Consider the following 19,242-nt stretch of genomic DNA (forward strand, 5'->3'; position numbering starts at 1 on the left):
CCCCTGAAAGAGTAGAACTCGTGCTCAGGGGAGGATTCCTGAATTGAAATTAAGAAGTATATAATACAATTTGTCTTATGTCTACTACTCAATAAGAATATATAAATTTAAATTTACAATTTTTTAATTTTTATGAAATTCATACATAACTTTTTTCAATTTAATACTAGAACTATTGGAATTGACAAGATTAGGATATTTAATTATAAAGTTGTTAGGTTTTGTTATAAATATGTACGTATAGTTCTGATGATGTTTAATTATATTTCTGTAATGAAAATTACCTTCCTTACATCTAAATAAAACTTCACAAGAATTGTTCTAAAATCCTTTCTCAGCTATAATCATGAAAGGTTGGGAGGGGAGAGGCCAGCGAACTTCAAGGACACGGATCATACAAGGCGCAAGTCCGAGCGAGCTGCGACAGAACCGCTTCTTCAAAGCAGACTTCGGTTCTTGTCACGCTCGACAAACTTGAACCGAACATAGAGCATGAAATGGACGACAGTAATACCATAATCTAGTATATACAGTCACGAAGCTCAATACGTAGTAAATATGCATTCATAGATAGTTGCTAACCACTAGGATCGCTAATATCGCCTCATTACAGACAATGCGAAATAGTACCGGCACATTGTACTGTTCCTAGCACCCTCACAACTCAAGTTTCGTAACTGTATATAGTAGACTACTAGAGTGTGTAATACCCACCTCTGATTCTACCGACGAGACCATTAAGTACCTCCCACACGTCTCGACTGTTATTTGGCTGACTAAGCAAAAATGAATGGCGTAAGTCAAACATTCTGTTCAATGGTCGGATTTTAATTCTAGAGATCCGACTTACAGTAACGATAATGAATTCAAATATCGCTGATAGTGACAGATTGTAAGAAATGTAATAATGTTATCAGTACCATTTCCTTCGGAAGGTAAGTTTAGTCAAAAGATTCTTTTCGTATTTTTATGTCATGAAAGAATCTTGCTCTTTTCAGTCGGATATTTAATGACGCTGTATCAACTGTTACTAGATAATTAAAGAAATGATACTTCTCAATAGTTCATTCTTTATCTGTAACATTCTTTTACTTTTAAAACTCAAGACTAATGGTATTTTACAAACAATTTCAAATTAGTGTAACTCTGCAAATATTGAGATTAGGACAAATGTTTATATGACTTTTTTGCTCAGAATGTCTTCGGAATTAAGCTCCGTAAGGGACGGTATATCCTCGTAAATCACCCTGGAGTATGTTTATTTATAAGGAATATTTATACAGAGTTTATATTTGAAGGAATGCTTAGTTGCAGTATTTAGATTTGTGTGTGTCCGATGCCTATCCAGTTCACTTACGTGATTTGGATGCCTCATATTGCGGATATATGGCAGGATTTTGATCCATTTTGAAGTTGCGCACCACTTCGGCTTACCAAGTTGTGCATGATCTGTATCTTTGGAGAGTTATGTCGTGCACAAGGGTGAGGGTATGTGTAAGTGTAATGTATGAAATGAGTGATGATGATGAAGATGAGGAAAGGGGAAGAGGAAACCCGGTGGCGGCGAGTAGCAGCCTAGTCCTGTCGCTAGGTTTAAAATCCATCTCCGACGGACGAATAGAATTTGATTTTACGGTAGGGGGCACTGTGACCCAGCACTGCGACCTGTTACGATCTATTACGCTAACCCTCAAGCTAGGCGCATTCCCAAACACACACTGCTGACTACACTAAGATTCGCTGTGTATCCAGGTTTCTACCAGGCAATCACCCTCGTCCCTAGGCCAGTCCCCCTCCGTGACATTTCCCACAACTTAGCTAAACTGGACTGATGCCCTCTCTTTATGAAGCGATTATAATTTTGTTTCATTTTCATTATAGTGTTTATACAGATTGTTTTTTATTCGTCAAAATAACTAAGTTAATGGTATAACTACTGAAGCTTTCCTGGCGACGTGATGACTCAAAATTTTCTCGGGCTTCCCGCCAGGTCATAAGTTGGTGATCCACCGACGTTTCGAGGATGTTCATCTTCCTCATCTTCAGGGTTAAATGATTCATAGTGCCAGAGGGGGGAGTCAGCCGATCAGCGCACAGCTCCTCGGCTGACTCCCCCCTCTGGCACTATAAATAAAGGAGCTGGTACCCTTAGATAGGCCTATCATTTAACCCTGGAGATGAGGAAGATGAACATCCTCGAAACGTCGGTGGATCACCAACTTATGACCTGGCTGGAAGCCTAAGAAAATTTTGAGTCAAGTTAATGGTAATATTAGTAGGCATATAGTTAATTAATTAATATTTATTTTATTTTATTAATATCCTTTTGTAAATCTGTTGTACAAAAAATAGCGTATGAATCTCGTACAATGTATACTCGCTTACAATGTTATGCAATTATTATATTCATTACTCATGTAATAAAGTATAACATTGTAAACTTACTGATTACATACTGTTATTACATTAATGTACACAATTTTTGTTGCAGATTTATTATTCTTAAATTGTCGAATTCCTGAATAAAGTAACGGTAGAAAATTAAATTTAATTATTTAAATGCTTTGAGAATAACATAACTTAATTTATTCTTAACGGTTAACGGTTTAAAAAACGATTTCGCATTAAAATGTTAAATTAGAAATGCGACTAATATTTCCACGACACGTAGTACTACGGTGAATGCGATAGAAATATTATGACCAGTATACGTCACACATTCCTTCCGCTCTCCTTCTCGTCAGCTCTTAACAGTAGGGCCTACTTCCCTATGGAACGATAATAAACCCATTACTGCATAAAGTTATTAATGACTTGAAAAATGCGTTTCTGAGTTTAAGTTTGCTAGTTTGTGACTTAAGAATGCTTTCTTACCATTTTTATCTTTATTTACTTTCTGGGATAAAAATTAAGGACCGTCCCATAAATAGGACGCTATGCATAATGGTCAGTGACACAGTAGCTGAATAGAATAACCCCTATTTTAGTTCAAATAGTGTTTATGTATTTATTATGTAGCAAATACATATACACATATTAGAATCAGTGGTTCAACTGTCCTCCTCACACAAGCCTACGAATTGCACAACACTATTTTGTGTGGTAAGAGTTGAAACATTTAGGGTGGAGTCCAATTTGACACTTGCTGCAGATGAACTTTGCTTTCCCTTTGCAATTAGCACACTTTCGCAGAGTTTCATTTTCGACTGGCCAGTGGTGTTGACCATCAAATCTTATATCTCCTGATGGAATTGGGAACAATTTTTCCTTAGTGGGAACTCACCCCATGTCTTTTCAGTACTGTAAAAGCCAGGAGACGGCAAAAGTTGAGGAGCGATTCTGAAGAGTTTTGAGGCTTCATGTTTCTGTACAGAAACCAAGCATTTACTATGGCAACATCAAGAAAATAAGCGAAGATGGACCACCACTCTGTTGTTATCGCTGTTGCTAACATTAGTACTGCCAACGCTGGTGCTGCTGTTTCTGTGCTAGCGCTCGTACTGCTGTTGCTGCTAGTGATGGTGCTGCTATTGCTGCTGCTAGCGCTGGTGCTGATGGTGGTGATTGTAAAACAATTCGTAGCTTTACAGTCCATGAAGGGTCAAGACCGACCAGCCTGCTGCTGGTCTCACGTCCTCATGCCGAAACAGAGGTGGACAATTATCCAACCAGAATGGCGGTATCGCGTGGTTAGCACGATTATTCCCCCCTAGCCGTTATATCTGGTTTCCGAAACCGGATTTTCGCTACCTATCGTAGCTTCACGGTTAGACTGGAAATAAAATAATGTAAGCCACCGGCGTGGCTCAGTCGGTTAAGGCGCTTGCCTGCCGGTCTGAAGTTGTGTTCGGGCGCGGGTTCGATCCCCGCTTGGGCTGATTACCTGGTTGGGTTTTTTCCGAGGTTTTCCCCAACCGTAATGTGAATGCAAGGTAATCAATGGCGAATCCTCGACCTCTTCTCGCCAAATATCATCTCGCTATCATCAATCTCATCGACGCTAAATAACCTAGTAGTTGATACAGCGTCGTTAAATAACCAACTAAAAATTAAAACAATGTAATGGAAACCATAGGGTCTATACATATTATAAAGAATACTACAGGAGTGCACACTGCATGGCGTCCTATTTTTAGGACGGCACTTTATTTCACCTTGTACCTAGCAACATATAAGAAAATTTTATTGTTGTTATATACCACATGAAAACTGAAGTATTCAACTCATTATGTGAAAATAAAAATCAGATTTCTGTATCACCATTACAGAGTAACTAAGAATGAACTTACATGCGGTGCGTCAGTAAATACTGTTATCCTGCCATCTTGTAAATATTAGCTGGTATGAACAAATGTTAGCGCGGAATTCAAATGCTTCAACACCATAATACAATGTAATAATTTACCTTCTAAACAATGCCTCCAACTGTACTAAACAAGAAAAGTTCCATAGAAATCAATATTTTACGCACATCCCATTTTTAGGACGCTATGCAGTAATGGGTTAAAAGATATGTTGGGAAATCTATGAAAACCAGTCAAGAAAATCCATTAAAGTGTATTGTTATCCACCACGAATTTCACCTCAAATGTCTGTCATTTGAACCTAGTCTGCGTCATGGAAAGCCGATGCCTCTAACTGTTAGATAAAATTGCATATTATGATGATGATGATTATTATTATTATTATTATTATTATTATTATTATTATTATTATTATTATTATTATTATTATTATTAATACCACAAGGAAAGCCTGGAAAGCACTACATTTCCCTATGCGTATTCATAAGAAATCTAAACGAAGGTCAAAAGAATTAGCGTACAAAACCCTTGTTCGTCCAATTATGGAATATGGAGCAGTAGGTTGGGATCCGTACAGACAAAACGAAATCGATTCAATAGAAAAGGTTCAACGCAAGGCAGCAAAGTATGTTAAAATGGGGAAGGGACATGGTGAAGAGATAGTAAAAGACTTAGGGTGAGAATTTCTCAAATCAAGGCGACGAAAATTCAGACTCACCGCACTTTGTTTAAGGCACAAATGGGATACAAAGCATGGACCGACATCAATGCTAGATTAGCAACACCATCATACTTAGACAGGGCGGATCATATTGGGAAGTTTAAATGCAGAAAACAAAGAACGGAGATGGCAAAATTTTCCTTTGTTAACCACACAATAGTAGACTGCAACAGGTTACCTGCGGCAATCTTTCAGGGTGGTCCTCTCAAAATCAATCCTACATTTAAGGAAAGGTTGAGGAGATTAGACTGAAAATGTAATTGGAGGTGCAGTGTAATTATGTAAGTTGTCATGTAATTAATTAAGTTGATATGTAACAGTGGCCGTTCCTCGGGGGAGGGAAGGGAGGAACGTCCTCCTCATATTTTATTCTTTTGAAAGTAAATACCAAATAAAATATATGCCTTGAAAATCGAGGAAGATTCGATCATTTTTAAGTTCACAGCTATAAGGAAAACTCGGTTGATCGAGTTTTAAACGACGCGCGCTCATGTGCTGTAGAAAACTGTGAGAAAGATGCGAGATTGTCTGTGTAGAGGAAAGGCACTCCATTCCTCCTCTATTGCAGTTAACACACATAGACAACAGCGCACTAACGGCCAGAGAAAGAAGCAGAGTTTAAAGCAAGTAAATGAACGGAGAGGGAGGAGATCCTCCTCTGGATCAGTCATGGGCGGGAAATAGAAACCGACTGGTCGTGCAGCAAGCTCGCTATCGCTGCCACCTAACGATGCTGCATTCAACCGGACTATAACGCATCTAGAAGGAGACACAACAAAAACAGTTTTAACGCAACGTAATGAAAGACACCATATAAACTTTTTTCTAAAATTATAAATAAAAAATATTATCATTGCACTTTATATAGGCTACTATTCATTGGTTTGAAACTTTCGTGGATATTTGAAAGTTAAAGTCGGGTTTATGTAAAACAAAGAGGAAGTACTTCTACGTAGTTGGCCCCTGAAATTCACTTCTATTCATTGTTTACTAGGCAGGGCAACAGCCAAGTTGTCAGTTTTGTACAAATATATTTGAAACTGAAAGTAGGTACTCCAAACTACATCATTTTTAACATAAAAAATTAATCGGCCACCGGCAGCTTTCAACAATAATGATAGTATGACTTTACAAGAACTGAATTCCTCAAAAGCATGTGATACTGAACTTGTAAAATGTACATGTGGCAACACAGACCACGTGGGTGGTGGAGTGTTGTCACTTTCCTCAGATTATTTCCCATTTCCATTTCCGTAAAACGGTTCCGGTTACGAGTTAGTAACTAGTCTCTTCCAACACGTGTGATGCTGTAGTGTGCTCGAAAAATGCTACGAGGTTGTGAATTTCCTTGTAAATATTAATTTGCGCAATTATTCAACAATGAATGGAAGTGAAAACGTAATATATTTTGGACAATTTAGGAGATTCAGTTTACAAGAACAGATTATTGCTATACAGAAGGGAAGGCCAACCCCAACACTACCTGATCTTACATATATGCATGTAGGCTGATTTGTAGCATGTTTCATTCAAGAAGGGGTCATTTCGTGCTGTAGAGATAATTTGTAGAAACAAAAGCCGCCCTAAATAAGGGTTCGATAGATCGGCCTACTAATCAATTCATAAAGAATAATAAGTAAACAAAACAATTTTGTGACACTTGGAAAGAAAAAGAAAAAACATTAAGATAAGAAAACGTAGGAAATCATTTACAATAAAAATTTTGTTGGGTACAAATGATTACTAATTATATCTAAGGATGATTTTAACACGTGAGATCCTATGGCATCAATCGTTGTATCAGAAATTTTATATTATTTAAATTTATTTAAAGTTTCACGTGGGATCGTGCCACGGGCACCGAACATGAGCCCAAAAACTGTCCAATGTGTAATGTGGTATTGTGCTCCAAGATGCTGACAACAAGGTTCATATATGACTTGTTTTTCACGACACACCTCTTGTGGCTGTTGCTCATGCATCTCAAAACGGATTGTGGGATCAAGAATGACACCCTTATCCTTCTGCCGATCAATTATGATGATATCAGCCCGTCTAGTAGAGCCATCAGAAGAGACGCAACCAACCTTCTCATAAACCTCACAGGAAGCCCTCCTCTTAAGAAATAAGCAGGAACCGCCACTGATATGTAATTAATTAAGATGATATGTAATTTAGTTGATATGTAAATAAATTAAGGTGATATGTAATTAAGATAATATGTAATTAAGTTGATATGTAATTAATTGAGATATGTAATTTAGTTGATATGTAAATAAACTAAGGTGATATGTAATTAATTAAGATGATGTGGTAATTAAGTTGATATGTAATTAATTAAGATGATATGGTAATTAAGTTGATATGTAATTAATTAAGGTGATATGTAATTAATTAAATTGGTAATTTTTCCCTTGAAATTATTCAAATCTGCTTTACAGGGAGCTTTACCTGAAAGACTAGATTTGCATAATATATGTCACTGTGTAAGTTAACAGAAAACCACAATTCCAAGTCACACAGAGATTGTGTGCACTCGGTGTGGGGGTCTGGCGTTTCGTCAGCCCACGCGAGTTGTGTGGATATAAAGGGAAGAGTTGAGACGGTGTCGGGTGGAGTTCCCGGGTAGCTCAGTTGGTAGAGCGCTGGTACGTTCAACCAGAAGTCCCGGGATTGATACCCGGCCCCGGAACAATTTCTCTCTTGAAATTATTCAAATCTGCTTTACAGGGAGCTTTACCTGAAAGACTAGATTTGCATAAATTGGTAATAGTTGGGAGAAATAGAAGTACTTATAAGTTAGGTTTACTTTTGCTTATTGTAGGCGTTATTATAGAATAGTTTTTATTTATAGTCCTAGGTTTATTGCATCTATTTATTTATAGTTAGAAATAAAATTACGTTTATTTCATTTTATTTTATTTTTTTATTGCTATAATTATTGTATTATTGTATATTATATATTACTGCCACCGGGTGTATACCCAATTGTAGTGTTAATAAATACGTACATACATTAAGAGGCCTATTGGTAAGATATTACTATTTCATTGAATGACATGTTTAGTCCGTTCTACATATTCAGAAGTAGAGGGATTTCCTGGGCACAGGGTGGACATGATGCCAAACGACAAAAGGAAAACATAATAAAATGTAAGCTCACCTAGCCTCAATGTTTGGAGTTACATGTGAAAATACTTGTCGAGAATTCGACCCAGGTCCTTGTCACTCCCAATAGAAGTGGAAGTTTAACCTCCGTCCCATGGCATCCTGCTAGTATTGCGCCATAATTTTATTTCACTTAGTTTTAACAAAACTTGTATAAATGTTTAGAAATTGTCCTATTCACAGATATCTTTAATGAAACTAAATTACATATGACAAACTCATTAATAACGAGCTACTAGCTGTAACGGTGTCATTAGAGCTGTATTATCACATTTAATTATAGGATGTAATGTATAAAGTAGTAAGTGCGTGTAAAACATGATGGTGGTGCCAGCTGGGACGTTTGAATGACAGCATGATCTAGTAATTGCATTAGCATCACCACACGCACATTAGTCGCCCAATTCATTTCTGTTTTTCATTATTCGATGACGTAGTTGCTAGTGTTGGAAACACAATCAAAGATAGTTAATCAAACCAGTATCGTTTCTAGTCGTGTTCAACACAAGTTGAAGTATGCACTTACACGAAGAGAGGTCATGTTCAATAATTCCACATTACCAGATTAAGTTGCATTGTTTACAACAACAATAAATCTGCGAGGGCCCCCAATCCTAGAAATTACTTGCTGATCAAACTTCTGGCAACGTTGCCATATCATGTTGGAATTAACCCTTGATTGAATGTGGAATTGAAATGCTTTGGTGTGTAACAGATTCAGTCTTCCTTTGGAAAATTCTTAAAAGAAATTACGGTCCTATAGTAAAATGTGATATGGAGACTTGTATGAATATATGAAGCAGCTATTTTAGATTACATAGCCAAACAAATTGTTTTCCTGGTGCCAAATATGTAGCAACGAATTAAGAGAATTCCGGGAGCGCTGATTCCGGAAATCACAGCATCTTCGCCAAATTTTCTATCATTCATAAGATAGAAAATGTTCAAACTATAACATTATATGAAAAAAGATATTTGAATAATTACGTATTTTTTAACAATTTCCGTTTCTATTTTTAGAATAATTCTTTCGGGCAGTTATTATTACGGAGAACGGTTTTTCAATTGTCTCTCTTTTTAATTTTTAATTTGTAGTTTACTCTTTCAATCTAGCATAATATTTTGGAATGAAACTAGGAGAGCAAGATACGTTTTTGGTTCCCGATGTAGTTTGCAAATGTTATGTAGAGTATTTGCTTAAGTGGAAAAACGGAAACAAGAAAAATTTAAAAAATTAGTGTACGTATGGTGTGGTATTTTTGAGATGTGAATGTGAAAGGATTCTGTCGTTATGAGAAATATAAATGGGAATTTCCTGATTCAGAATCAACATGGCGACCAGTTCGTTCCAAACAGCAAAGATGTCCCCATACGAGTGTTCACGTCACTTCCTAACATTCTAATATCTGATGTTGAAAATATGGCAGAGTATGAAGAATATATGTCGAACATATTCTTATAACCTTACGTTTAATTAGTAATGCTCTTCATCAGTTCAGATAATTTTATCTAGCGATTTTGGATCCTTTCTTAAATGTTCACAAACGAACACAAAGGTTTGGGTCTCTTAGAAGCCACTGCCTCCGTGCCTAAAGTTTCTTCCAACAGCATGGACGTTTATCACTGTTAGTGTGATGTTACATGTTATATTAAGTAGAGCCCGGATGCTTTTCTGGACAAAAATCACAGGAATTGTGTCTGTAACTGTTTTCAGGTTGAGAAATCCCCAAAATAAGAGACCGTTTAAGCTTTTCAAGGTCTGCAGAGCCATAGAATTAGATTGTTTTGTTGGACATGGTTTCATTGGGTTTGGTTTCGTCTCATTTGGCCTGGTCAGTTTGGTTTAATTTGATCGATAACAAGATGGTAAGAGGACTAGTTTTAACAGTTTCTTGAAGTCTGTAAAGTATTTTCATTACATGACAAAATTTTTACCTGACTGCTGATAATTGTCAGTGCTATTTATAATAAAATTGTAATATCTCTCAATTTTCTAACTCCCTATTACTACACAGTGGATGCGGGATGACTTATCGTTGAATGTAGGTGCACATTTACTATATGTTACATTTTTTTTTCTTTCAGATCATTGGCTCACCAGGTTTTAAACGTAAACAGACGACGTCAACATGCGACTGTATCTCCGGACAGTCAGAAGGAAAAGAATAATGACGTGCATTAGTACATACCTTGCAAGGGTCAGTCCTAGTCATCATTGATGAAATTACCAGCGTTGCAGTCAACGACGATATAATCTCGTTAGTTGTCGAAACTGAATCGTCTTCGCCGATCGCTTAAACAGTTTTTGTATCGACAGAATGTTCTCTCTACATCACACGAAGTCAGTGAATGCATAGGAAAAGTATGGGTCAGTGTCTGACATTGTATTACTACTATTATTTTAAGGACATACTAATGGATATTTACTGTAATATTTAAAATGATCTATATTTCACTCCTTTCATGCAAAGGAAGAGGAAGGTATATGGTGCTTAGAAAATATTTAGTGGTGAAATATGAGATCATAAAAATTCTGGAAACAGATTTAAAATATAATGAGAATAAATTTTTATCATAAAACAATCTATTCATTGTGTAGTTGATGACCACCAAGTTAGAGGTCAGTACAGACTTTTTAATACAATTAGTAGCGGTAATAGTAGACCTAGGGGTAGTGGTAATAGTTGGCTAGTAGTAGTGGTAATAATAGACCTAGTAGTAGTGGTAATAGGCCTAGTATTAATCGTAATAATAGACCTAGTGGTAGGGGTAATAGTAGGCCTAGTAGCAGTGGTAATAGTAGGCCTAGTAGTAATGGTAATAGTAGGTGTAGTAGTAGTGGTAGTAGTAGGTCTAGTTTTTGTCGTAATAGTAGGTCTAGTTTTTGTCGTAATAGTAGGTCTAGTTTTTGTGGCAATAGTAGGTCTAGTAGTAATGGCAATAGTAGGCCTAGTAGTGGTAATAGTAGACCTAGTAGTAGTAGTAATAGGCCTAGTAGTAGTGGTAATAATAGGCATAGTAGTAGTGGTAATAGTAGGCCTAGTTTTGGTGGTATTAGTAGGCCTAGTAGTAGTGAGACCTAGTTAGTAGTAGTGGTAATAATAGACCTAGTAGTAGTGGTAATAGTAGGCCTAGTAGTAGTGGTAATAATAGGCCTAGCTAGGCCATCAGCTATATTTTCACTAATTTCTTTGCATTTAATACAACCAAAAACTAGAAGTACATACTGTACAATACGGAAATTACATGGTGAAACAAAACAGTTTTAGACAGATATAGTCTGAGGATTTTCTTATGCACTCTTGCTATTATAATCCACTGTAATATGATGGCACCTAACCGTTACAGACATTGTTGAAACCAACCTTATAAACCTGATTAATGTGTTTCTGGAAAAATTTTATCCAAGAAATATTCCGACATTCTGTAAACACATTCAAAGGAGGAACTGCATTTGGAACAATCTTTCAAATATTAAGATATGCATGCTTTCCTGAGCATCCTACAATAGTAGCTATGTTCGAACATGTATTTGCGGCGCAGTATTTCACTATTTTTTATTATTTCCCTTCGAGTGTACTTATATTCATTCGTACTCAATAAGCATGAACTGCTCGCACTCCCGGCGAAGCATCAACTCACTTTAATGGCGGCCGAACAGCGGTTCAATTTTGTACGCGAAACTAGCGCCGTTGGTGTCTCTAGTTATACATTACAAACTCTTTGTTCTGTACGCTGCTGTACTCGCCAAGTACACAAAAGACGGACGACGTGGCACGTGCCATATACTCAGATACGAAACAACTTCACTTTTCCTTAAGTCATCCCGCGTAGACTGTCTGCTTATTACATATTTAAATTTTTATAATTTTCTGGAATTTTTGTAAGTACAACGTAGACATTAAGAACCAGTCTACGAAATCTTTTCTACCTTAACGTATTTTATTCGCCACATAGATTCTAACAGAGCTCTTCAAATTTTACAAAGCGTTTTCGAATTGGAAACAGACTACAGAGTCCACACTCTAGACCAACCCTGTCCAAACTGTGCTCATTGAAGGCGAGCACTCAGCTGAAGGAGGAGAGTCGAAGAAATAAGTCGTGAACGCAGAGTAGTGGCGGTATCGTTGCGGTGGAGGAGTGGGATGCTCTAGTTAACTGTTCAGAATCCTTCAATATGCTCTTGTCTCTTGAGTTGTAATTACCTGTAGTGCATAATGGATGTAAGGAAACGAAAGAAAAGTGATCACCAACCATGTTCTTTTCATATGTTATGGGAAAGCTGCTATGTTTTTGGAGAACATTCTCACTGCCTTATATGTCAGAAAATTATAAAAGAAAGACTAAAACATTATATAATGCACCTCTACGACACAATACATAAAGCTGTGTATGATGATTTTGTTGGCGACGATCGCAAGAGAGAAGTTGACGACTTAAAACTATCTCTATACCCTCAGGTAGGTTATATATGTTCGTCACATGTTGAGTGGTTTTAAGAATTTAAAATATATAGAGTGATTCAAAACTTATGTTACAGAAGACTATGGGTACTAAAACATCTCACACAGGTACGGCGCTGCACTTGTTTTAGTGTTGTGACTTTTTGCCATATTGTGATTGTTCGTTGTTGCTGTGCGCATTGATTCGTCATTATCTGTTGGTTTTAGATATCGGTGGTACATTTATTGAAAGTTCAGTCAACATTAACGAAATGGAGCGTTAGGGGCTGAGAGAATTAGAAGCCGTGCATTTGATTTTTGCATCAAAGCTCAATGATACCCCAGTTTGCAAGTTATGTGTTGTTCACTGATCAAGCAATTTTCACACGTGATGGTACTTTTAACACACACAACCAGCACATTTGGTAGCAGACAAATCCATATTCCTTTGCAGTCTGATGTAATCAGGTGCGACTTAGTGTCAATGTGTGGTGTGGCCTCATTAATGACACACTACTCGGTCCACATGTCATGCCAAATCGCTTAAGGGGAGAAAATTACACAGATTTTTTGGAAAACACCCTGCCCATTATACTGGAAGAGTACGCGCCAGGACATAGTTCCAGCATGACGGAGCTCCTGCGCAATCCAGTCTTGCGGCAAGGCAACATTTGGTGACGGATTGGTTATCAAGGTCTGGTCTCAAGGGCAGCAACATCACCAAACCTTTAATCCACTTGACTTCTTGCGGAGACATCTGAAGACCTTAGTGTATGCCACACCTGTAGACATGTCGATGATCTTTTTCCACGGAATGTCGAAGCCTGTCATACACACCTGACATATTTGAACAGGCGCGGCAGTCGATGCCTGTATTGTTTAGAAGTTCCAAGCTCTTCTGTGATGCACAAGTTGTCAAACGTCAATGTCTGTTGTTTTCCTTTGAATATTTAGTTATCAAAAAGTCAAGCCACTGACACTTGGATGAATGCTTGCCTACCAGCCACAACAATGAAACAAGTGTAACGCCGCGCGGGACCGGTGCAAGATAGAACAAATATTTCTTAATAAAAATGATTGTTTTAGTACCCTCTATCTACCATATTCTTCCGTAACATAAGTTTTGAATCACCCTGTATATTTTAGTTTTATTTATAAAATGCTACAAAATTAAAAGCACACAAATCATTTCATTTAGTAATTCTATATTAGAATTTTAAAACATTGTAATATTCATGAATTTCTGTACAATATGTTTCTATAGTTCATAAATATTATTTAAATCATAAATGCAATAGTTAGAAACAGACAACACTAAACATTACTACTAATACTAACGAAACTACTACTACTACTACTACTACTACTACTACTACTACTACTAATAATAATAATAATAATAATAATAATAATAATAATAATACTACAGCTGCTAATAATAATAATAATAATAATAATAATAATAATAATAATAATAAAGAAATAGGATCGCAGTATTAAAAGTAAAATACATTGAAAAAAATATTTTTCCAAATGGAGTGACATTAAAGTTGATGAACTTAAAATCAAAATTGCAAAGGCACAAACCTTTATTTATTTTCATATGTTTCCATGTAAGCTATAGGACTCTGACAATTTATTATACTCTCAAAATAAAATACACAGAAGAGCAATTAATTATAACTCCATATGAAGAAGCTCTTTCGTGTGTGTATGTGTATACATTTCCAGTCGCCTATAAACACCCAACCCCTCTTCTACTTCTTATTCCCTCTCACTCCTTTTCCGTAGGGCGGCTGAATGTTCTCAGCAATCTGTTCCGCTCAAGAGTCTGCTCAGTTAGTACAAATCGTGTACAGCTCTGCTGTAGAGAGTCAAGAGTCTAGAGGAGCGGTCATCGAAACACTACACGCTCGGGCTAGCGTATCTTACCCGCGGACAAGACACATTCCTAGCAATCATCGCTGCTAGCGGGTATGCTGTCTCTCTGTCCCTTGTGCACGACGAAGCAGAGTTCCTTACCCTCCATGCACTCTACCCATTTCAGCGAGTGCTGACGAGCACTGGTCTAGAGTCTAGACCAGGCATGCCAAAACCCTGCACATTGTGCAGCTGTCTCTGTGCGATGTGAAGTTCCTATTCCCCTACCTAGAGGAAGTGAATCGGGTTGGAGGGGCGCGTGTCAGGACTGCACAGTGCCTGCAGTAGCAGTTGAGCTTTTCTTTCAGTAAAACAGATCAGTACGGGTGCTGATTGAGCTGTGACTGTGTATGCGGTATGAAAAATAAAGTGAGGAGTCCACAGATATAACGAAGAAGAGAAATCACGAATCATATAACATAATTGTCATAATGTTTTCCTCAGCCAACAGTAATTATTTTAAAATGAAAAGTTTTCATCATGTCATCTGGACCTAATAGTGATGTGAGAATTTAAATCAGATTAGTAAATTTCTGAAAATATGATATTCGCCAGCTCTTATTTCTTAATTAGTACTCTCACGGCAAGACAAACATGACAATGATGTTGTTTTGGAGTCTGTACTAACACAACCATCAATGGTTAGACGACTTACAACTTTTATTTGATAAGCTGGTAAGTGATGAGACTATTGAGTGAAGAATACATGTGAGGGAAGGAAGAAAGCAACTATTTGTAAGGCGGAAAAATTTTCTCGAAAAATAATACATAATGGCAAATTTTCCATCTCACGTTACTATATTACCTTAATATACTTACGTTAATTAATCTTTAAACCTGACATAAAGAAAATGTCCTCGCTTCACAGCTTGTGAACTACCCTTTTAACTCAATTCAGTAATGCTCCCAACTTGCTGATACTTGCTCTCAACGTTTTCCAAATAAACTATGTGTAAATTTAAATTCAAGCTTAATTTATCCAATTTATTAATAATAATGTGAGTTTATATTAATATACAGCAAGGAAATGATTCCAATGTAAGAGCCTCACAATGTCCTATTGCATGTAATTGGGAGTAAAATATTTTCTTTAACATTTGTTCACCAATGGTCCCAATAATGCTTGAGGAACAATGGAAGAGTATTACTTTGAAATAATCAGTACTTACTACGTAAAATGAAATACTGTGTTCGTTTTTTGTTGTTTCGAAATTACTGCAATATTTATATTTTCTTCAAATACTGTATACAAATGATTCTTTACAAACGACTGCTTTGTTAATTGTAACTGAGTAAGTCTATTGTTTCTTGTGTTACATTTACTTTCAAATATAGACACTGACAATTATTGTGTTTTTCCTTCTGCTAAGTGTGTTTATAATGTCCAAATGTCAATTTAATTGAACACTAGAAGCGCAGAATAGATTCTTGTACATCCCTCCCGCTAAGAACTGGTAAGAGCAACACGTGAACTGCACAGACCGGCGTTCCGCGCACATACACTGCACTTTCAGTGTCTGATTTCTGACATGCTTGATTTAGAGATAGAATAAGTTTTTTCCTAAACTTGTCTCCTTAACAGGATACTTTCTTGGGTTCTTTTTCATACCCCTTGTAATTCTCAAACTATTGGTTTTAAACATAAATATGTTTCATTATTTCATTAACTCTGGATTTGTTGATACGCCCTTCTGGTATGATGGCCTCGATATTATTTTCAGTATTACCTAAAACCAACATTATTAGTAAACACTAAAAGTAAAAGTACAGCTTACACGGAATTCCTTTGTGAAATGATATCTCATTTCAGTTCTATTTGACTAGGTTTCTAAGAAGGCTTTTATAAGTGAACAACAAAATTGGAACTCAAAATATGAGCCGTTGAGAGCAGAAGTAGTGTAAGTAAAAAATGGGTAATGAGGGTTAAAGTAAACATTCTGTTAAATACAGCACAAAGTAGCAATTAATATTCACTTTATTTAAACTATTAGTAGTGAGTGGATAGCACGAAGGACATATTAATTGCTATTTTGCGCTGTATTTTACAAAATTTTTATTTTAAACCTCATTGCCCAGTATTGACTTACACCACTTCTGCTCTGAATGGCTCATATGTTGAGTAAATAAATCCTATCACATAAATGCTTTCAGAAGGGAATGAAGCCACTGCATGCTTGGCTCGCCGTCAGTTTCAACTCACGTCTCGACTATTCAGTCTCGTTGATTGAAGAGAATTTTCCCGCACAATTGATCGGAAGGGCCTCTTCCACTCGTGTCGGTCGTTAAACTACTTCTGAGAACTAATCTCTCTGTTTCTGTGTTCCAGAAGGATGAGCTGGAGACGGAGCTGCTCCGGCTGAAAGAAGACAAAACTGAAGCGTCCCTTGGGGACATCTCGAGAGGTGAGTCCGTGATATCACCCTAAATCAATTACAACGTGCAATTCATTCCTTATCTCACGAATAAATTGTGACTTGCTCCGAGTGTTCGCTATTACTTTCTCTCCCAAAGGATCTAACTTCCATTCTTTCTATTGATTTATAGGGCTGTTTTCAGTAGATGGCTCTTACCGCAAGCGCAAAGCTATAAACTGCATTTAATTAATTTTCTCGAAGAATGGACTTATATTGATTGTATTTTTGTTATCACTACGTTAAATTATCCAATACTTAATTTGTAACAAGACCAGAAATGAGGGTAAGTCCTTCGTAACCAGAGCATGAAAATCACGGTCAATCAATCAATCAATCAATCAATCTTTTCATCTCCTACCAGAGATGAATAAAACAAACTGCCGCTCTCGCTCGCTGTGTTCGTTGCATTTGTATTTCGAGTCTCGTCTCGTAACTCTCGTGCGCTTCGAATCTCGCATGGTAGGCATGGAAAGATTTTGTAACGTTGAATAACATAAGTTACATAATTGAAATAAATAACGTTAGAAATGTTTAATTGAGACAAAAAGACAGAACAAAACAGTATCGCAGTTATCGAAATGTTCTGATTCCATTATCAGATATTACCTAAGATTATACAAGTAGAGGCCACCGGCGTGGCTCAGTTGGTTAAGACGCTCGCCTATCGGTCTAAAGTTGCGCTCCGGCGCGGGTTCAATCCCCGCTTGGGCTGATTTCCTGGTTGGGTTTTTTTTCGAGGTTTTTCCCAACCGTTAGGTGAATGCCAGGTAATCTATGGTGAATCCTCGGCCTCATCTTACCAAATACCATCTCGCTATCACCAATCTCATCGACGCTAAATAACCTAGTAGCTGATACAGCGTCGTTAAATAACCAAATAAAATTTAAAAATGTATATATACATATATATATATATATATATATATATATATATATATATATATATATATATATATATATATAACAATTCCCTTTGTATTTATAAGAAACATAAAACAACGCTAATTAATAAAGCGTTAATATACTTTTTTTTTTGCTTGAGATTGTACACTTGATCTCAAACATACGAAAAGAAAAATCCTAGCCTTTTAATAAGGGCAGCCACCGGCATAGCTCAGTCAGAAAAGGCGCTACCTGCCGATCCGGAGTTGCGCTCGGGCGCGGGTTCGATTCCCGCTTGGGCTGATTACCTGGTTGGGTTTTTCCGAGGTTTTCACGAATCGTAAGGCAAATGTCAGGTAATTTATGTCGAATTCTCGGCCTCATCTCGCCAAATATTATCTATCACCAATTTCATCGTCGCTAAATAACCTCGTAGTTGATACGGCGTCGTTAAATAACCAAAAATTGTAAATTAAATTAAAAATTTAATGAAGACCTAGTAATTATATAAAGATTGGTGGACGGATTTGTATCCAAGATGAAGTTTCTAGGCTAATCGATTATTTATACATATATAACAGTTGCCAAAACAGCTAAAAGTTCAGTCTTGTCTGTGAGTATAAACAACTGTGAAGATTCAAGGCTGCTTGACGTTCGAGACTCGACAATTCCCGAAGTCTTGAAACGCTCACAAGCAGTCTTTACGTCAACGACGCGATATAGTCAATATTGTCTTGCGGGTTTTCGGCTTTGCGGGCGCTGTTAGTCTTGCTTTCTCGATCGTTGTTCAACTCGACTTTCTACCCTATATCATGGCTCATTTTGTACTGTATCTAACTGCAAATACAGTGAAACCGGGTTCTCTTCCGTGCAGGGAAATGGAACTGTACTGTGCGACTACATTAACAAAATATGCGGAAAATATACTAACTACACTTGGATTAAAATTATTTTGTGATCGCCACCTGATGAATCCTGAGAGCCATGTTGCTGGCTCATTTGGTGCGCACGATTACGATTTGTCGGCATGTTTCGAAAATAAACAGATGTCATGCCGCGAAAAAAAAGTTACAAGATAAATACAAGGTAATAAAATAATAGAAAGATAACGACACTCATACGAGTGGAATTAAAAATGAATTAAATTAAAATAGCAGGAACAATAACTATATAACAAAACAGAATATACTCATATACGTTAGCTGGGTACATTCGGTGCAAACACAAAATATTTTTAAACAAAGTAGAACTATAGCCGCAAAAATGGACAATGTATGTGTATCAGTTTGAGAAACGGACAAATTATTTCTTGCATGCGCTAGGCAATAGCGTACAGTGTGTATAGGTATTCTTCCTTTTAGCATGTGATTTACGCATGTTAATGTCGTGAG

The 19,242-nt window shown here is 36.8% G+C and overlaps 1 protein-coding gene across 1 annotated transcript in view; it reads left to right on the forward strand.

The window, feature by feature from the left end:
- Positions 1-3,416: 3,416 nt before the first annotated feature.
- LOC138704232 (neurofilament heavy polypeptide-like) overlaps positions 3,417-19,242 on the forward strand; it is a 562,031-nt gene continuing 546,205 nt past the window's right edge. The window contains exons 1-2 of the mRNA XM_069832112.1: positions 3,417-3,566; positions 16,882-16,957. Of these exons, the coding sequence (XP_069688213.1) occupies positions 3,417-3,566; positions 16,882-16,957 (226 nt within the window). The remainder of the gene's footprint in view (positions 3,567-16,881; positions 16,958-19,242) is intronic.

This window comes from Periplaneta americana, chromosome 8, assembly GCF_040183065.1.
Source record: "Periplaneta americana isolate PAMFEO1 chromosome 8, P.americana_PAMFEO1_priV1, whole genome shotgun sequence".
Lineage (NCBI taxonomy): Eukaryota > Metazoa > Arthropoda > Insecta > Blattodea > Blattidae > Periplaneta > Periplaneta americana.